The 20,333-nt window shown below is 32.0% G+C and overlaps 2 protein-coding genes across 12 annotated transcripts; one reads left to right on the plus strand and one right to left on the minus strand.

Moving 5' to 3' along the window:
* Positions 5,307-16,500, plus strand: LOC109359203 (uncharacterized protein sll1770-like). 10 transcript variants are annotated; one of them, XR_002109047.1, is made up of 23 exons: positions 5,307-5,955; positions 6,874-7,009; positions 7,877-8,043; positions 8,582-8,702; positions 8,999-9,099; positions 9,390-9,488; positions 10,137-10,247; positions 10,352-10,431; positions 10,565-10,634; positions 10,721-10,794; positions 10,902-10,971; positions 11,086-11,174; positions 11,796-11,920; positions 12,672-12,752; positions 12,836-12,896; positions 13,004-13,058; positions 13,143-13,241; positions 13,344-13,433; positions 14,573-14,632; positions 14,739-14,866; positions 14,954-15,088; positions 15,711-15,841; positions 16,049-16,500. XR_002109047.1 is itself a non-coding variant. In XM_019603786.1 (21 exons), the coding sequence occupies exons 1-20, from the start codon at positions 5,509-5,511 to the stop codon at positions 14,853-14,855; spliced, it is 2,253 nt and encodes a 750-aa protein (XP_019459331.1). In that variant the 5' UTR covers positions 5,307-5,508; the 3' UTR covers positions 14,856-14,866; positions 16,039-16,500. The 10 variants fall into 10 exon arrangements, 3 of the variants coding, with proteins under 3 accessions (XP_019459331.1, XP_019459358.1, XP_019459324.1); XR_002109045.1 differs by having other exon boundaries at positions 15,750-15,841; XR_002109043.1 differs by lacking the exon at positions 15,711-15,841.
* On the minus strand, positions 17,548-20,128 carry LOC109342947. Of its 2 annotated transcripts, none has more exons than XM_019581042.1 (5): positions 19,953-20,128; positions 19,613-19,862; positions 19,484-19,518; positions 18,609-18,683; positions 17,548-18,083 (listed from the first exon to the last, which is right to left on the minus strand). In XM_019581042.1, exons 1-5 carry the CDS (start codon positions 20,004-20,006, stop codon positions 17,934-17,936), a joined length of 564 nt encoding a protein of 187 aa, XP_019436587.1. In that variant the 5' UTR covers positions 20,007-20,128; the 3' UTR covers positions 17,548-17,933. The 2 variants fall into 2 exon arrangements, with proteins under 2 accessions (XP_019436587.1, XP_019436580.1); XM_019581035.1 differs by having other exon boundaries at positions 17,559-18,083; positions 19,613-19,870; positions 19,953-20,126.

Below are 20,333 nucleotides of genomic sequence, written 5' to 3' on the forward strand. Positions count from 1 at the left end.
CGTCCTGAAATGGACAGTTCTTCGGAACATATCGATCATATATCCTTGCAAGGAATAATTTTGGTGCGTTCAAATTGGCTTGTTATGGAACCCATACTCTTGGTTATCTCCGAATAGTAGATTGGGAGGATATTGATGAAAGGATGGATGAAACAAGCATAACATTCATACATTGAGATTGTGGACTTTGATCCTCATAATCTGAGATTATAACATCATTCATCATTGTGCATTTTTATATGTGATGTATATATTGTGTTTATTATGCGTGTCTGTCTGGATGTGATATTCCGTGTAATTCCACACCGTCAATGAGTAATATTCATTAGATGTTTTACTCTCTTATTTATATTTGTCTTTTATTCGCGTTTTGTTCAAATGGATCATTTTGCCAGGATTCTGAGTTACCGTTTTTCGATGTCCCAGGAGAGGGCATAGAGGATTGAGGAAAACGGTTATACCTACACAGGCCCTTGTGCTTTTTGATTAGTGTACATGTGTAGGGTATTTATTTTGCGAGTATTTTATTTGGGCGATGATTAGGATTTCGCCTTGTACTTCGTACCAACATTTCATGATATTCTAATGAAGTATGATTCAAAGTTATATTGGGTTATATTTTTATTACCTTTTAGTAATGGTGTTTTTGATTTTCCACATTTTATGTTACTTAAAGTGATGTTCCGAAAATTAAACGAATATAATGAAATAAATTTTATATGACATCATTACTAAAAAAAAATACCAATTTTTGAACAAGACTTTTTGGAATAATTTTCGAGGCGTTACAATATGTTAGAAATGAAGGGTCTTCAATTATGAGTAGAAAATGAAGAAAAGAAAAGGTGGATTGGAAGATAAAAACAACTTGTAATAAATTTGAGTTTCAATGTATACGTGATTTGAAATATAAAACCCTACAAAGTAGTTTTGATAGATGGGACGAAATTAGTTTAAATTATTGGAGTAAGACCCAATCCTACCTGCTTATTCGGTATGGTTTGATCATAATCGGGTCTGAATATTGTCAGATTTCATCGGGTTTAGGGTCGGATTCAGATTTAAAAATTAGATCAGATCAATATTTATGATTGGGTAGGGACCAAACTTGACCCGTCTCGCCCCATGATTACCCACTCGTCATGTTTGTATGTATTTCTATTCAAATGCGTACAGACTAATGATACCTTTTTGTTTGAAAATATCATTAATTCTCTAATTTTTTCATCATATATATGATTAATAATATATACACATATAATTTTATATGTCAAATTGCATATTCATAATAATTAATAATATTGAGATATAATCTAAAAGAGTATGCATCATAATTAATCCGGTCTAGGGTGAGTGTTGGATTTAAAGGCTAACATAATCAATATTTATGGTCATGTTAGATTCAGGTCTAAAACCATGTGTGAGTTAAAAAAAATGTTTCAATCAACATTTAGAGACGGATAATGGACAAACTTTAATATGTTACAACTCTCCCCATATTCGCTCCTAGTTTGAATCATAAAGTACATACATCGAGTGTCAATCAATTTTGTGATGTTATTGCTGTCATTTGTTAACCTTGTCATTATTTTCTTTTTATGAGGCAAATGAAACAAATCTGCACTTGCAAAATCTAATATCATTTATAGAGTGTGTAGAATTTGTCTATTGTTGTAGAAATAACTAACATGGTGTGATTAATTTAGTTCCCCATGCATGGTAATTTTAATTATAAAGTTTAAAGGTAAATGTGTTTTAATATGAAATTCTAATGGAAGAAATACTCGATTGAAAAAATTAAATAAGTTAGCAAGGTATTGGAGAGGTAACTTCAAAGGCAAAATTGGGCCATATGATGAGCTTGTTAACGTATTGATCTAATTGAAACCAACTAACTCAACTTCAATACCACTCCACTAAAAATCTGATTATTTTTAGAATTATCTAAAATTCTGAATCATCACATCACTCTATCCTAATATATTTCACCCATTTCAAAATAGTTGTTCACTTAAAAGATATAATTTAATTCAAAATATTTATTCACTAATTATTTCAAGAGGGATACAAATAAAGTTTAAAGGATAAAATTGAAAATCATATATTATTTTCTGAATTTTAATAAAATTAATTACATTTCTTAATATAAAAAATATGTATGCATTGGTACTATACAAGTTTTTTACACTATCACTGCATTATCAATCATTTATTTTTTATCATTATTGACTTTTAAATATAAATATTACAAATAAATGATGTATGATTTATTAATTATATATAAATATTTATACGAACAATGCATAGTATTATACCATTCTTAATGTTTCTTTAGGTTATTTTGAAACAAATGAAATATGATTGTAGTTACTAGATAGTATTGTTATGCAAATTGCATGCTTGCTCCTTGTTGTATACAACATTACATTTTCCTTTCTTTTTTGGTTGTATAATTCTACACATTAGAGCAATAATCCACTCAAATCAATTCACTCATTAATTGGTTTGATTCCAGCCTAAACCAAAAAATCTGAGCCAAACCAAATGAAAGTTTGTTAGGCTTTAGTATAGTTTTATACTTTTGTATGAATGTTCATCCAATCCAACCTAGGTTAACCCAAATCCCTAATGATGTGCGAAAAACAAAAATTATCTACTGAACAAAAACCATCATCATTCATTCATATCCTACTTTTTCAGTATAATATATTTTCTATCTTAAAAAGTATATCATTATGTGTGTTTCGGAGGAACTGGACATGACAATCTTTTCACTTGATTCACTTGTGAAATATGTTTAGGGCCCAAGCCCGTTGAAAGAACCCAATTTTTCACCTTTGAAACCATCATAACCACGGTCAATAACAATAGCAAACAAAATAATGATTATAACATATTTCTTTATTTATTTTTAGAGAATAAAATATCTTATGATATACGTGGCATACTTTTACTATCTGAATAAGATAATTATCTCTTGGCATGATGAAATATTTTATTCTCTTATTTTTAATAGTAAAAGTTTAATTTCATTATAATTAAAATAATAAACGTACAATTGAAAGTTACATTTCTCTTTATTTCTGAAGTACTTAGATCTTCATCCATTGAGAGATACTAATTCCACTCATTGGTTGCAACACTAAATAGGGAATAAGGATCCTTTTCATTAATGGAGAGACAAGTGCATATTTTTGCACATATTTATAGTGAAAAAATACAATTTTATTATAATCAAAAGGGTAGATGTCAGTGGCGGATCTTGATCATAATTTTAGAGGGGGCATAATTATGATTTATACATAACTAACATATGAAATTATTAGAATATATATAAATTTTAAATGTAAAAATGATTTATTTTCTCATGTTTGAATTCCCAAAAAACATGATAGAAAATTTAACATAACAAATCTATCAAGAAATTACAAATATTCCTAAGCACAAAGAAGTTCATTATCTCTTATAAACATTATATATATTTTAAACTCATAAGAATAAAAAATTGAGCATAAAGTTAGTTTTTATGTCATCTTAAATAGAGAATCAAAATAATGTATGCATGAGATTGATAAAACTATAATATTTAAAATAAAATTTTAAAGAGAAAAATAAAGATAGAGATAACAAAATTAAGAGCAACATACATAAAGAATGGAATAACCCCACTAAAATTGATTAATCAAAAAATAGTTCACTAACAAAGAATAAGAACGCTCATGAATGGAATTTGATGCAACAAACAAATCATAAGTAATCATGTCATGACTTCATAATCATATGATAATGTGCCTATGGAAAAGTAATTAAAGAAAACTAATTTATAAAGAGTAAATATGACATTTTTAAGATGAAAAAATGGGTTTAAGTTGGAGAGTTATATGAAGCTATATCCTAGATGGGGGAGGGGAATGTGTCATGTGATACTAAAGAGAGTAAAACTTGATAGAGGATGAGAGTTTTGAAGAGAATATTGAATTTTTTCTTGTCCAATAAAATGTATTGTTCTTTGAGAAAAATGTATGCTCTAACAACGTATAAATTTTATATATTGTCACTTTATCATCCACCATTCATATCTAATCTTCGTTAACTCTTTAAAAAAAGTAATTTAATTGAATGATGGATGATGTAGTGAATGTGTATAAATATTTATACTAACAATACGCATGCATAAATATTACACTTTTATGCTTAAGTTTTGTTGTTGAATGTTGAAATATACCAAAAAATATATCTATAATAATTTTTTGAAATATTTGAGGGGGGGGGTCAACTGCCCCCACCTGTCCTAAGGAAGATCTGCCCCTGGTAGATGTGTCATTGGAAATTGCATTTCATATTGTTTTTTGAAACATTTGCCTCTCCATTAATGAAGAGACAAGTAGTATTTGTAGTGTACTTTTTAAGGCCAAAATTGTAACTTCAATAAAAATTAAAGGTCATAAATGTCATGGTCTTTTGGTTTTTTAGTGCATTTTCTTACAACTTGCCTCTCCATAGTTTAACTCAAAAAAAATGTGCATAGATCTAACAAAAAACTTTTCTTTCCTAGTTTGTGAAAAAATGAAGAAAAGAAAGAACCATCAAAATTCCAAATTTGTCATTCCACTATGAATGAATTCAACTAATAATAATCTATGTGAAAATAAATACAATGTAGTCAACTTCTTTGTTTATATTCATTTTTATGTGAAATTAGTTAACTTAATTTTATTTTTGTTGTTTATGAACTCGCAAATAAATAATAATTGTGTATGTTCAATAAAAATGGAGTGAAAAAAAGAAACATAATTACTTAAATTATCAACCAAGTGACAATAATAAATAAATTAGAAAGACAAAATGCAAATATGTGGAAGTGAGATAGTTAGAAATATAAAAATAATTGTCAAAAATGAATTATACTTTCTTTAGATACATTAGTGAGAAAAAGATATAAGATGTTAATGATTTTCATTAAATTTTATAAACAAAAATTGTTAGATTAAAATTAGTTTACATGTTACTTAAAAAATATTAATAAGTATTATTAAAAATAAATTATTTAGTTATGTAATTTATAACAATAAAAAAATAATGTTAAAAATTAGAGATACTTCTATATAATGAGGGTACTTAAGGTATTTTAAATACAATATATAAATGTGCATTTTTTCACTTTCTTTTAATTTTAATCATTTTGAACAATAAAAATTAACATATCATTTTTTATTATTTTTCTTTCTTTCTACTTTCTTTAGTTCTATTTTCATTTCTTAACAATATATAGCATAAGAAAGAAAGAGGACAACGTGGTTTGTGAATAACCCGCGAAAACCCCTGACCAATCAAAATCCTTGAAAACCTTCGCGGCTCATCACCATTCTGCCACGTGTCCTTATCTAGTTCTCTTCTTTTTCTTCTCCTTCTACTCTTTCACTGTCTCATTCAATCTTCCACGCCATGAATACTAGGGTTCAACATTGATCCTCTTTCTCTCTTGAATGTTCAAAACTTCATCAACAAATGGCTTCCTCTTCTATCACCTTATCCGACCTCAAATTTCTTGCTCCACAAATCACTCTCAAGCATCACGTTTCCCTCATTAAATTCCGCTCATGCAATTCCATTTCACGAAAATCCAGGTACTACAATGTTAAACTTCGCACGAGGATCCGCGCGTTGATTGAAGAAAGAGTGAGTGATGTGAAATGGAGCGAGAATGGAGTTATTGGAAGCAATGGCTCAATGAACGGTAGTAGTAGATTGGTGGTGAAGGAGAGTGAGAATAATGGAAATGGAAGCGTAGTGAAGTATGTGAATGGTAACGGTGTAGCGGCATCGAAAGAAGCGGTGGAAGTGGAAGATTTTGTTGAAGGTGGGAAAGGGAAAGAGGATGTGAGGAAGAAGAGAGTGGAGGAGATTGGAAAAGAAGACGCCTGGTTCAAACAATCTGGGAAGTCACAGGTTGAGGTATGAGTGATTGGCTGATTGCGCAATGGTGTGATTAGCTTGGTTAGTTAGGCCTGAAGCACATATGCTATCCCCACAAAGTGTGCGCTTGTGATCAGTTCAGTTGTAAAAAATATATTTAAGTTAAAAATTTAATAATTAAATATTTGATCACAAGCAGTATCACATGGAGTGATACACTTTGTGGGGACAAAAGATGTCCGCCCATTAGAGCCTGTTTGGTTAGGTTTAGAAAGAAAAAAAGTGATTCTACAAGAGTGCACTTTCACCAATAGTGTTTTTTAGAAGCATCATCCAGAAATAGGAACCCTCTCTAGCGAAAGATAGGGTCTATTTGTTTACAACAATAGTTAGAGTCTTAATCTCACTATGTATTCAGGTTAAAAAGTTGTGATCATCCTGAAACTTGTTTAGCATAAACATTGTTGTGACTTGTGAGAACCTAAAAAATTATGCTGATAAACATGTTTTTGAGAGCCTAAAAAATTCAGCTGATAAACATTTTCATTAACACAAAACCCAACCCAACAAACATATGGATGTCAAAAGTGTTTTTTTATCAAAACAATAACTTTTTTAATTTATGGAAAAGCCTTAACAAACAGACTCATAGCTTCTCACATAGTTGAATTTAAATATTTTTTTGTAAATGCTCGAATACACAATTGTGAAGTATCAGAAGTTATTTTTTCTAATCAAAATAATGTTTTTTTGGGTTGACTATGTTGTCAGTGTTGATAGATTACTTAAAAGATTGGTTGGGTTTATTGGCTGAGTCGTTAAACTAATCTGACTAACTTCTAATTAAGATATCCAAAGATGATTTGTTGATTGATGAGATTTTTGGGCTATGAAGCCGATGATTATAGACCAAAATGTTTTAGATTGCACATGAGATGAATGTCCGATTTTTCACAGGTAGCAGCTGCACCTGGTGGTCGCTGGAGCAGATTCAAGGCTTACTCGACAATTCAGAGAACATTGGAAATTTGGGGATTTGTTATAACATTTATCTTCAAGGCTTGGTTGAATAACCAGAAGTTCTCATATAGAGGTTTGTCATTTGTCAACTATAGATTATAATAGATGTTTCAAACCATTGGAAACTTGTGGTGCTACTAAGCTTGAAGAAGCTTCTTTTCATTGGTAGACAAATTTCGCGCATCATGAATCTGTTATGATCACCCAAGAGTTAAAGCACTTATTTTTAAGGCACTTTGGCATCGTTACAAGTTCTTTCTGACCTGAACCTTGGACACTCTGATTTTATGAATAAACAGTTGAAGTTTGTTCTATGTTAATAATAGGAGTGCTTTCTATCAGCTGTGAAAACTAAAATCATAATTCAACAGCTGATACAATTACCCATAGTACCTTCCCAATATGGCTTCTACTTTCTAATATTATCTTCATCGAGTGAGCATTCGAGTTATCCAACACAATCATAAGCCACTGACAAGGGATGCCAATATATATCACGGCAGGAAAGTTTAATCCTTGTTTTTGCAAGTGGAATAACATTGTGACTATGAATATTAGTATTACTATATTCATTTTCACCACCTGGTTCTCGCCTCATGGAAGATCTTAGCTTTTTTATATGAAGGTGTATGTATCCTTCCTCAATGCTATTACCGTGACATGTTTTACTTGAGCTTTTGAAGCTTGGAGTATCACTATATACCTTTGAATCTACATTATTTCCTACTTATACCATCATATGAATTAGAATTCTAGAAGTTGGAAAAGTTATGGCAGGTTGGTTGCACTTGCCGGAGTAGATTCTTACTTCACTGTCAGTGCCCAAGAACAACAATAGAACCTGTTAACATATGGATTATGAAGTGCTTTTCATTAAATTTTGAAGAATTTCAATGATGTCACCATCTGTTTTTATTTGATTCAATGATGTTATTTACAGGAGGAATAACTGAGGAAAAGAAAACCTTACGGCGAAAGACCCTTGCCAAGTGGCTGAAGGAAAGCATTCTGAGATTAGGTCCTACATTCATCAAAATTGGCCAGCAATTCTCTACGAGAGTGGACATTCTTCCTCAAGAATATGTTGACCAGTTGTCAGAACTTCAGGTTAAATTGTAGTTTAAACATCATTTATAAGATCATATCCATGTATGGGGATATTTTGAATTTGTTGCACTGTCTTTCTTATCTTTATTGTTATTTGTCGTAGGTTCTATAGTTTCATGGGAAAAGAGTAAATATGTGTCTAACTTTTAGATTTGTTCTTCATTTATTTGATTGAGGCGTGGCTTTCTATTGTCAACATTCTATTATTTGTTTTGTAAGAAATCATGTGGTAATTTGGCACCAAATTCATAATCATCTATGCATATTTATGTTGGAAGTCATTACATGACAGGCAAACTGGAGGCAGTGTTGTGCTTGTGTTCTTCAGTTTTAATTTAGTTAGTTGTAAATCTTGTTCGCCTAATTTGGCAGAAAGCGGTGCTCTTTGACACTAGAAGTGAAAATGTTTCACTTTCAGTTTAGAAAGCTGATGATACAATCAATCTTGGGGGGAAAAACTGAAAGCCTTCATCCAGAAGAGAAAACATGTTAAGGTTGCATTTCTTCAGGGCCTAAGTTACATCATTTTTTGGTTCAGGATCAAGTTCCACCATTTCCCTCGGAGACTGCTATAGCTATTGTTGAAGAGGAGCTTGGATCTCCTTTACATGGCATCTTTGATCAGTTTGACTATGAACCAATAGCTGCTGCAAGTCTTGGTAACCAATGTTTCACTTTTCATGTGTTTTTAATATAAAATGTCCAATTTGAGAAGGAAATGAGATCAAGTGTGCCTAAGTTTTAGATTTAAAAGTAATATTAAGTTACAAGAAAGATATAATGAAAGACTATGTATAAACCTACAGTCTTACTTACTAAATAAAAAATATATTGAATACTTTTTATATTACTTTTCATTTTATATTTTCTTTATTTGGCATTAGGAGGATTAGTGAGAGGATTTTGTAGCCCGATATAGCAAAATTCATAGTGAAATACTTTTCGCCCAATGCAGGTCAGGTTCATCGTGCAAAGTTAAAGGGGCAGGATGTTGTTGTTAAAGTGCAAAGACCTGGTCTCAAGGGTCTTTTTGATATCGATCTTAAAAACCTAAGGGTCAGTGTGATAAGCATTTCATATAACTCTCATGCTTATAGTGCAGCGTGCAACTTTGAAAGTATTTTTATCAATCTGTTGCTTTCTCCTTAATTTATCTTATAATTGTTAGTAACCTGACAATATAAGATCAAGACAAGTCTTATACTAGATTTTAACTATTTTAACCTGTATTTGTCTTATTCCTTTCATTGCATGAAGGATTTTTAATAGTACTCCCAGGTTCCTGCCTGTGAATATTTTGACAGCACTGCATAAAGTACCCAAACCTGAACCTTTTTTCCCTCCAGGTTATTGCTGAATATCTCCAAAAGGTTGATCCTAAATCAGATGGTGCAAAGAGGGATTGGGTTGCTATTTATGATGAGTGTGCCCCTGTTTTATATCAGGTGATGATATTTTGGAAAATTGCCGCACTCTTAGTTATTAAGTCATGTCTAATCACATCTTTGTTGGTGTAATTTTGTTGCAATGAATTCAAACTATAAGATTGTATAGGAAGACTACTAATTTGGAGTTTGATTTAAGTTTAGATTCATGTGATGGGTATGTAGGCTGGCTCCGTTCTTTGGAGTTGCACATGTGAGAACCAAGGAAGTTTCCTCTAGGTCATGGGAGACTTTTATAACAAAACTGTAGTAAATACTTTTGAAGGTTAATCGAGAAGCTCCTTAATAAAAAAAGAGATAACTAAGGATGTTACTTGAGTTGTTTTGACAGAAGGGATAGGATGGCCTACAATTTACCTGGATAGATAATGGAGTAAAATGGAAGAAAAGGATTTATGATGTGCATGTGTAGAGGCATGCTTGCTTAGTATTTTATACGTCATCAGTTGTTATCTAAAATCAAGAACGGTATAATTACTTTGGAAGTGTTAGAGCGTATCCGATGCATTAATAAAGGGGTTCTTGTAGCAATTGTTGCAAAGGTTGGGACTTGGGAGGGTCAAGTTCTGGATCTTGTTATTGGTTCCGTATGACGTTTGCTTGTGTTTCCTTCACATCCTCAATTTAACATGAACTAACTATTTTCAGGAGATTGATTATACCAAGGAAGCTGCTAATGCAGAACTCTTTAAGAGTAACTTTAAGAACATGAATTATGTGAAAGTCCCTACAATCTTATGGGATTATACCACACCACAGGTGTGACCTTCATTTCTCTTAGATATATTACAAATTTGCATAACTACGTCTTTCCCATTTTACTTCTGATATTTATCTGTAATTTTACTATTTATCCAATGCAGATTCTAACAATGGAGTATGTTCCCGGGATTAAAATAAACAAAATACAAGCTTTAGATCAGCTGGGTGTTGACCGTACAAGGTTAACAGAATCTTTATCTTTTTCATTTTTGGAAAAATAATTGGCAATGTTACCTTCTACTTCTGTGCATTTCAACAACTGAGGATGGCATCTAAAATTGAAATGCATATAATGTTTGCTTTATTTTCTTCAGGTTAAGTCGATATGCTGTTGAGTCTTACTTGGAACAGATTCTATCCCATGGTTTTTTCCATGCTGACCCTGTGAGTTCTCATGTTTCATGATTATCACTCAGGAAGTTCAATTTGTTGCTTCTAGTATGTGATTAATTTGTAAGTTGTTGATGCAGCATCCTGGAAATATTGCGGTTGATGATGTCAATGGTGGAAGATTGATCTTTTATGATTTTGGAATGATGGGAAGGTATGTTCTTTCACCTTTCTGTCCCTTTAAAATGTGAATTTGCAAGTCACATTTTAAACTTGTTTAGATGATTGCATTGTAAATATGATGAATGCTGCTTCCTACAGTATCAGTCAAAATATCCGAGAAGGTTTACTTGAAACTTTCTATGGAGTTTATGAGAAGGATCCAGATAAGGTAAAGTAACTGTTTTTGTGGATGAGGGTTTCTCATAATGCTATGAACAATCTAGCATAAGATACATTCTTGCCACTCAATTTCTTACCAATTGAAGTTGGTGCACTGATGTAGGTCCTTCAAGCAATGATTCAAATGGGTGTTCTTGTCCCAACTGGAGATATGACTGCTGTTAGACGGACAGCACAATTCTTTCTCAATACGTAAGTTTGTTCAACCCATTTAGTGAGCATAAATTAAAAGTAGAAAAACCTCCAGACTCCAGTACTTAGGGAAATGGTTTTTCTGGAAGTCTATATCATTAAATGGAGAATTATATGGGTTGTAAATTATTGATTGCAGTACATGCTGAGGCCTCTTAAACCAATCTATTCTAAGTAGGATAAGAATATCCCTTTATCTTAGAAAAGGTAAATATTTTTTCGTTGACTGGGGTTTGTGCTGAAGCACTTGCGATCCTAATTAGTTTATGTTAGAGATATATTGATATTTGCCAGTGAGGATTGACTCAACTGGTAGGACCAAACTGCATTGAGACAAAGGTCTTAAGGTTTGATTATTGCTTAGTGATCCTTCATTGGTAGGTCATAGTCCTTGTTGAGGCTTGTGGCATGCCCTAACCTTTGAATGAGGCAGCCAGCCCTACTGTTAAACTTCTCTTCTCCAAAATGAATAGGAACATAGTGATATTTGAAGTTTGTTACTGCACATTTCTTACTAGTTATTAGATCGTCTCTTATTTTTATGGTAGGACAACTTGTTTGTACTGATTAGTTATGCTAGCAATCTCTGACCTCAAGTTCTTTAATTTTATTTTTCTATAGTTTTGAAGAGCGTTTGGCTGCACAAAGGAGGGAGAGAGAGTTGGCTAAAGCTGAAATTGGATTCAAAAAGCCATTAACCAAGGATGAAAAAATAATGAAGAAGAAAGAACGTCTGGCTGCTATTGGTAATGTACCTGGTCTAATATTGTATGTGTATTTAGGTTTAGATTGTTTGGATGTATGCATAGAACAATTATAGTTGATTAAACTGGCCAGATTTGAAGATGATAATAGATAATTTCTACGTATATTGTTTGGGCTATTCGCTAAAAATTACCAGTATGTTATTATTTTATCCAGTAGCTTTCATGCAGGTGAAAATCTGTGTGCAATTCCATATGCTATGAATATTAAGCTAGTTTTCCTTATTGGTTAAAATGATTTCTTCCTCGAAGTTTGACATGACCAGCCTCAACTATAAATATATGATCTGTCTGAATTTCCATTACTTAAAATTATTTGTTTTCGTGTTTGGTTAGTGCATCTTAGGTTTGATCGAAAGGAACATAATGGGAATGAGCATCCATATAATTGTTGAGTATTCCATTCCAATGGCGATGGTCCACTGTACAAGAATGGCCTGGCCGGTCCAGTATACCTGTTCATCTGTACTTTTTAGGCCTGAAATTTTTTGCACAGGCCAACAATTTTCTTGTATATTTTCTTTAATCGATTATAAAATGGAATGAAGTCATCATTCAGTTCCTGTTTATAGCAAATGAAATATAGGAATAAACATTCCTTTCTAATCCATTTCCACTGCCATTCGCATTCCCATTTCATCAAAAATCTTTCCATCAAAGGAAACATGGCCTTAGTTCAATAGCATCATTCAACTCATAGGCTTATTACTTGTAGCTGTAATCCTTTAAACAGGTGAAGATTTACTATCCATTGCAGCAGACCAGCCCTTCCGGTTTCCTGCTACATTCACATTTGTTGTTAGAGCCTTCTCAGGTAAATATTGTCAAGTTAAAAGGGTTACTTTGCATGTTCTATGCATGTGACTGCAATATAACAAGTCAACATTGTTTCTGCAGTGTTGGATGGCATTGGAAAGGGTCTTGACCCCCGTTTTGATATTACTGAGATTGCCAAACCGTGAGCTTTCTCTTGATAGTTTTATATTTTCAAGATATTATAAATATCAAAAGTTTTAACTTATATGTTTGCAATATATAACACAACTAGCCTTCCTGGACTTGTAGTTATGCTCTGGAGTTGCTAAAATTTCGTGAGGCAGGAGTTGAAGTCATCCTAAAGGCAGTCACAAACTTGTTCTACTGTGCTTGAATTCAGTCCGAGTATTATGATTTTCTTTCTCATATCTTTCTTATAACTGTACAGGACTTCATAAAGAGACGGGACAGACAATCTCAAGCATTTTACAACTTATTCAGACAGGCTGATAGGGTTGAAAAGCTTGCTGAAATTATCCAAAGATTGGTTTGTGTTGGATTTTCATTGATATAATTTCAGTTGCTTATTTGATTTGTATCTTTTGTTTGTTCTGGAGTTATGATATAATTTCACTGCATTTTCCCACAGGAGCAAGGTGACCTGAAGCTCCGAGTTCGAACTTTGGAATCTGAGAGGGCTTTCCAACGTGTTGCCACTGTCCAGAAGACAATAGGGAATGTGAGTGAAGCTGGTATATGACTTAGTGCTTGTTTGGTATAGATGAAAGTTTGTAGTTTTTGTTTATTTTTTAAAAAATAAGCTTAAAGTTTGAGGCAACCTACATATATTATAAGTTCAGCTTATTTTTGTGGGAAAAAAAAGTTAAAAGTTGGAGCTCCTCCGCCATGGGTTGTTTATTTCAAAGTTGGCTTATTTTTCTATTGAAATGTCAATTCCAATTTTATCCTTAATTTCAAGGTTATCTCTCCTCATTTACTCTTCCATCAAACTTCATATTGAAAATGTGTGTCATGTTTTTAAATATTGATATTGGTTTTTATATTGTCTTTTATTTTAATTTTTTAGGCTTTGTCATGAAGTAATAAAAATTAAAAAAATTATATTAAAATATATATGATGATAAATAATAAAAACGTATATTTAAAAAATATGTAAAAAACAATCGAAATAATCACAATATACATAAGTAATTTCGTACCTTTTTTTATAACTAATTTTGTAATAAATAATTTTTCTATCTTACCTAAACATTAGCTTACATTCAGTTTTTAGCTAAGTTATCCAAACTTAAATAGATTATAATATTACAGTTTATAAATAAATAAAAACATAATTTATAACAAACGCATGCATAGTCTAATTATAAGTTTCCTCTTTTCTTGGAATTTGGTTTGAATCTGTTTGACAACCTGTAATTTTTCATGTATCTATCATTCTTTGGAGCTATGCATGACCTTCAAATTTATTATAATACTATAAGTGACTGATAGCTGTTGGCTGGTCACGCTTTCAATGGAAACAACTTATTAAATTATGGAAATGAGAATGAATATTTTTACTGCTTCATGTACTTTATTAAATAAACTTACTTGCCTTTCCATCATTATAGTTATCTTTATCAGTTTTAAAAAATTAAAATAAAATTGGGACCTTATGCATTTGTGAATGCCCATACATGCAGGTGTATGTTCATATGTTGACACTTGACACAAGTATATTCCATGCATAACTTTATTGTAAACCAAATTCACTTTTTGTATATTTATCTCTTAAGGTTAATGTATGCTATTTTTATATGGAAAAGATGAGAACTTTGGGATGATGCATACTCATGTTAACTTTTTGTCAATTAACAGGCAGTAGCTGCTGGGAGCCTAATAAATCTTGCAACAATTTTGTATCTCAATTCAATTAGTGTAAGCTGTTCCCATCCCACTTTACTCTCATGGTGATAATCAAAGTCAATTAATTGATTATCTGGTGGTACTTTCTAGATTCTCAATCCCGTGTTATCTTTTTCAGGGGCCTGCCACCATAGCATATTTCTTCTGTGCAATCTTTGGTCTTCAAGTTCTCATTGGTATTGTGAAGATCAAGAAGCTAGATGAACGGGAACGGTTGATTACTGGGACTGCTTGAGCAACTACTAGGTGATTGTTGGATTATTTTGTTAAAAAAATGTTCAGGAGTTAATATGTATTGTTCACCTTAAGATAATATGCTAGAATGTCATTTAGGTGGGGAAAAAGATTGTTTGGGAAGTTTTTGGCATGAAGGATTTTTTTCGTCATCATGGTGCTTGTTCATGCCTTGTGACCTAGTTGCTATAGATTCTAGTTGTGCAGACAGCCCTTCCATTTACTGGGATTAAGGTTGTACACATCTTACCCTTCAAACCCCCAATAGTGGGAACATGGGCAATGGGTGCCCTTGTTATCGTCTTTTTTTTCTAGTCTATTTCTCTTATTTCAAGGATTAGGCTGCATATATATGAGGCTCCTCATATTTGACCCATAATGGTAGGAATCTCATGCACTGGGTCACCTTCTTATATTGTCTGGTTCTAAATTTGAAGTTTCATTTTGGTTTTTGAGACTAAGCATATTCAACTAGGAAACTCTTAGATTTAAGAAAGTCTTACTTGATGGCATTCCTAAGTATTAAGAGTGCTGTGTCCCAATGCCTTCTCAAGTTGTTATTCGTCACCACTTTATAACAGAATTTGCCACGTATGTTAATAGGTCCTTATCTTGCATAAATGTAAATTCATTTGTCCTTGATACTTATCCTCCCTTAAAAGAGCAAAAGAACAAAGAAAAAGAGGAGCCTGGTAACACTCTTGAGTTTTGTCTGTCCTTTCATTCTCTATTTTCAGTTTCAGTGTTATGATAGCCTTTGTCGTAATTCTTGTAATGAAAGATAGGCTCTCTTTGTTTCCCACTCTTGAGAAAAATGAACCGTGATGCTATTGATTTAAGCGAATGACTCTGACAGGTGCAGATTCTGATGTGTACCTCTTAATTTCTTGTCAAGGTACATTAATGTGGAACTATTATAATTCTGAGAATACTCTTGGATTCCTAGACACATCTATTCTCTAGTACTACGAAGTTTGCATACTAAATGTAAGCATGAGTTACTTGAAAATGTCACTAGCATGAAATACTGATTCCAAAAGTTTGTCACATAATTGAGATACAATCAGAGTTAAAAGATTCTTCAGCTGTAAACTGCTTGATATTTTTAATTAATTCTCTGTAGTTTCCGTTGAACATCGTTCTGGGGTGCTTCATATGACTTCTGTTGCTTTTGTTTGATTTATCCCATTTCAGATTCAGGCTGGACATGTAACTCATGTTATGGCCATGTTTACAAGTCAACCTCATTTGCATCAAAAGGATTAGGAGATCAAGTTAATAACTAAATTTTGCAAGACATCATGTGCAGAAACTTAAAACTGACAAGTTTGCTGGAGTCTTTTACTCTTCGATTGATTACTTTGCTAATATGATCATGCTCTGAGGTAAACAAATGGTCAGCCACATTTTTGTTGTTAATATAAACCCTCCCTCTCCTTCCAAAAGTTTTTTATCAAATAAGAGTTCATTGGTGCCTTTTTACCTTGTATCCCTGTAATTTATAGCATATTAATGTATAGTTCATTGTTGTATTTACCATATGGTATGCTTCAGCATCCAACAATATTTGACAGCGGGAAGCCTTGCTTGTAACTTTACATGCATAAATTTGTTAAATGAAAATACAAGTGTAAGTATTTGTCATCTAAATTCCAATATTTTGGACTTAAGTTGCCCATTAAAATTTAGTTTTTTGTGATAATTGGAGTTCCATGTGAATATGTCCTGTTTGCTCCTTTGTCCGAACTAGAATCTTCATTTTAGACAACTCATTTGACTTTGGTCTCCTGAAGTTATTTGTTTATATTAGAAATCAATGAGCTTGTGGTCGGCAAAACTCTTTCCAAACCATAATGAAATTATGTAGCAACAACCAGACATTTTTCTTAGGATCGGTTACACACATTGAACAATGCTATAATAAATCATGTTTATTAACAAAACATAGAGAAGTCTTTCACAATTATGTCACCTATAGTTTTTCTTACTTTCCCTATTCCTCTAGAAATTGTATTAACCTCCATTTGGTCTATTTTCTTTACAAGGGTTATTACTGCCCTCTTCCACACATGTTTAAATCACGTAAGACACAATTATACAATTTTTTTTACAATAGGAGTTACTCTAATTTTCACCCTTATATTTTCATTTCTAATCCTATTGTGTCTAGTCATTTAGAGCAACATTTTCATCTATGTTGTATGAAGTATATCCTTTTGTTGACATTTTATTTCCCAATATTCAGTGCATATAATTTGTAATAAAATTTTTCTTAAGCTTAAGTCATACTTTTTATCATATGTCATTTGAAACGTTCAGTCATTTCATCTACCTACTTGAATCATATGGTCACATCTTCAATTTCCTCATCATCTTGTAGGATTAACCCAAAATTACCTAAATCTAGTAACTTAAAGTATAATATGATCTTCAATCCTTAACCCTACCGTAGGGATTGTTCATCTCTTGCTAAAACTATACTTCATATACTCTATTGACTTGTACAAAATCTAAGTGATTCTAAATCAATACATAATATCAGTTATATACTTAAATTCTTGAGTATTTTATTGAGGAATCTACTAGGAGAATCCGTTACACTAAAAAAGATAAATATAATACTCTTATTTTTTAAGATTAAAGGTTAGACATAGAGGTCAAAACATGAGCCCAACTAACAATGACTCGTATGAGTGCAAAGCAAAAACAGTAATTGCCTAATTTTCCAACTGATTAAAGAGCTCAGTGATAATTTTCGAAAGAAATTTTGTTTACATCATTATGTTTATGCTTTCATTTCAGTCTTGTTCTGAACTGTGCAACCTCCACCAAATTCAAGTGCCAACAGTTATACAATAGACTTGACTTGACTTTCATTGTTTTCTTGTTAAAATGTTACTCATTGCTTCAAAAAATGCAGTACTCTGGGTGTGAGTATCCACTGTCCATAAGGGAAGCATTAAGATAGGGGCTTTATAATTTGGGAAAAGTAAGCAGATGTTATACAAAAGGGGTTGCTCCATCTTTGCAATATGGAAACTAACACAAAGAACAAAGATGATACAGAAATAGTTCGAAATTAAACGATTTTCAACCCATGTATTACTTCCATGTTATTTTCCTTGAAAACACAAAGGGGTGATCCATGGACAGAGAGAAGCATCTCACCAAGCTTGGGCTGCCTAAATGTTTTAGATGACATCCCAACAGACAGCTTCTTATGTTTCACCTGCAAAAATTATCAGGGCTAAATTAATGTCTCCAGCTGTTGACAAAAAGTTATCAGCACATCTATGCCATTCCTTGCCTAAGATTTAATAATCTTATCTCATAATTATCTCTTATTTATTATACTTGAGCAGTATTAGACTACTAGGTTATTGAACATATTTAGAATATTCGATTAAAAGATGTGAATGTGGCTTATTGTTTTGGTAATGAAGTTGCTTGAGAGTTGAATTTGTCGGCACACTTCAACTGAACTATATGAATTCTGTGACTCAGAAAATGATGCAAGAACTTTATCCCTATCTATATATTTTCTTCCCACCAATACACAAGGCTCCTACCAAATTGAATCTGAAGAGAGTAGATGCATGCAGTTTACCTTTGTAAACGGAGAGGTTGTTTCATTATCCTATCTATATACAAGACAATAAACAACTCTCAATAACTTTAAAATAAGTTAGATAAGAAAATACACATCCCAGAAAATAAGTATAAAAAATAGAGAAGTAGGTAAGAAGATACAAACCCCTGGACAAGGAAACTGAGGAGCTCCTTGCGTTGTGAGAGTTTGAGTTTCAGATGGCTCCTCCAAAACCATCTCCTATGGAAGTGATCCAACAGTCCCAGAACAAGGGGTGTGAGATTTGATGATAAAAACAAGGTGTGTTTAGCTTTTGAAATTAAACATCCAGTTGCAGAAATGATAATTGATAATTCCTTTTATACAAACATAAACTTTCAGCTGCCATCGTTCACACACCTAATTAGATTGTGAAGAAGACAAAGAAACTTTTTTAGGAAAAATAAGAGCGTTTAATTATTTAAAAATTAATCACATTTTTCCTATTTCACTCCTGCATAACTAACTACCAAATACATTACTAATTTATATTCTATACAAACAACTTCATACTAATTTTGGTAATATACGATATAAAGGTAGTGTTTTTATCCAATCCAAAGTTCAAACAGAATAAGATTATGTTAGAATCAATAAACATATCATAATATCATAAGAGTGTAATATCTATGTATTGATCATATAAAGATTTATACACAGTCAATGTATTATCTATCATTTATTTGGATTATTTTTTTGAGTTTAAAATATTTGCGATGACAGTTTAAAGTTTTTTACACTGTCAGCACATCCGTTAATTTCTATTACTTTTGTTTGAGAGTCAATAATAATTATGATTAATGATTCACTGACAATGTAAAAATCACTTACATTATCCGTGCATACATACTAAATCCTATTTGAAGAGTAACGATGCAATAATAGTGTAAAAAACTTTTGTATACATATTTTTCTCATATTATAATAGGTTATAAATGAAATGATCTATTCTTCACATCTAACCCAAATACACCTAAGAAAGAAATAGAACATACACCCACCTCAAAATCAACACCACCAAGAAAGCCTCGTCTCTCTGCCATAAGAAAGTACAAATACAATTACAATTCATGTAAAAAATTAAAGACTAAAAATTGATGCAATTGCACTTTAGATAAGTTAGTAACTACCTGCATCGATAGATAATATTTGCAGAAGAGAATCAACCACTACATTTTCTTTGTTTTTCCATTTCACATAAAAAATCTTGTCTTCTTCACCACTCATTACAATTGAGAGGTTCGGGAAAGTTTCATCAAAGACTTGTAATAATGGTTTTTGAAGCTGTTCCTTGCTGAAATACGATCGAATCAAATGCAACTCCGTCACCAAATTCTCAATCTCCACGTCGCGGACAACCCTAATGGCATCAATTTGTCGCTGCAATGCTGAAAAAAATTAAAATTGAGCCAAACAATAAGAACACAACAATTGAGAAAGAGAGTTGAATTATTATTATTATTATTATACCTTGTTCGAGTTGAAGGAGCGTGAAGTAACGTGATTCTTGAGTTTCAATTTCATCGTTTGCTTTATTGGCTCTTTTAAGCTTTGACATTGTCACGTTGCTAAAATGAACACGCAAGTCTCTCAGGAAAATGAATTTGATAAAAGATGGAAGGAAATCAATGCCGCAAATGGCTCACGTATTTAAGCATAGTTACCTAAACAAGTGGGACTCTATGGTACTCATACAGGTACGCGGTAAATACTATGTTATCTATCAAATATATATGGTATGCAAAGAGTATACTTTCCTAGTTTTTGTGACACAATTTAGCTACTATATTCTTTTTTTATCTACAAATTAAATGGATACATATCATATTTTTTAAAATTTAAATTTAATTA

The sequence above is a fragment of the Lupinus angustifolius genome, chromosome LG01 (assembly GCF_001865875.1).
Source record: "Lupinus angustifolius cultivar Tanjil chromosome LG01, LupAngTanjil_v1.0, whole genome shotgun sequence".
Classification (NCBI taxonomy): Eukaryota; Viridiplantae; Streptophyta; class Magnoliopsida; order Fabales; family Fabaceae; genus Lupinus; species Lupinus angustifolius.

Coding starts and splice junctions, on each gene's coding strand:
- LOC109359203 (XM_019603786.1), top strand. CDS start 5,509: ATGGCTTCCTCTTCTATCACCTTATCCGACCTCAAATTTCTTGCTCCA. Junction 11,921..12,671: donor AGAACGTCTGGCTGCTATTG/GTAATGTACCTG, acceptor TCCTTTAAACAG/GTGAAGATTTACTATCCATT. Junction 13,059..13,142: donor GAGTTGAAGTCATCCTAAAG/GCAGTCACAAAC, acceptor ATAACTGTACAG/GACTTCATAAAGAGACGGGA.
- LOC109342947 (XM_019581035.1), bottom strand. CDS start 20,040: ATGTCAAAGCTTAAAAGAGCCAATAAAGCAAACGATGAAATTGAAACT. Junction 19,871..19,952: donor GCTCCTTCAACTCGAACAAG/GTATAATAATAA, acceptor AATTTTTTTCAG/CATTGCAGCGACAAATTGAT. Junction 19,519..19,612: donor AATATTATCTATCGATGCAG/GTAGTTACTAAC, acceptor TTCTTATGGCAG/AGAGACGAGGCTTTCTTGGT.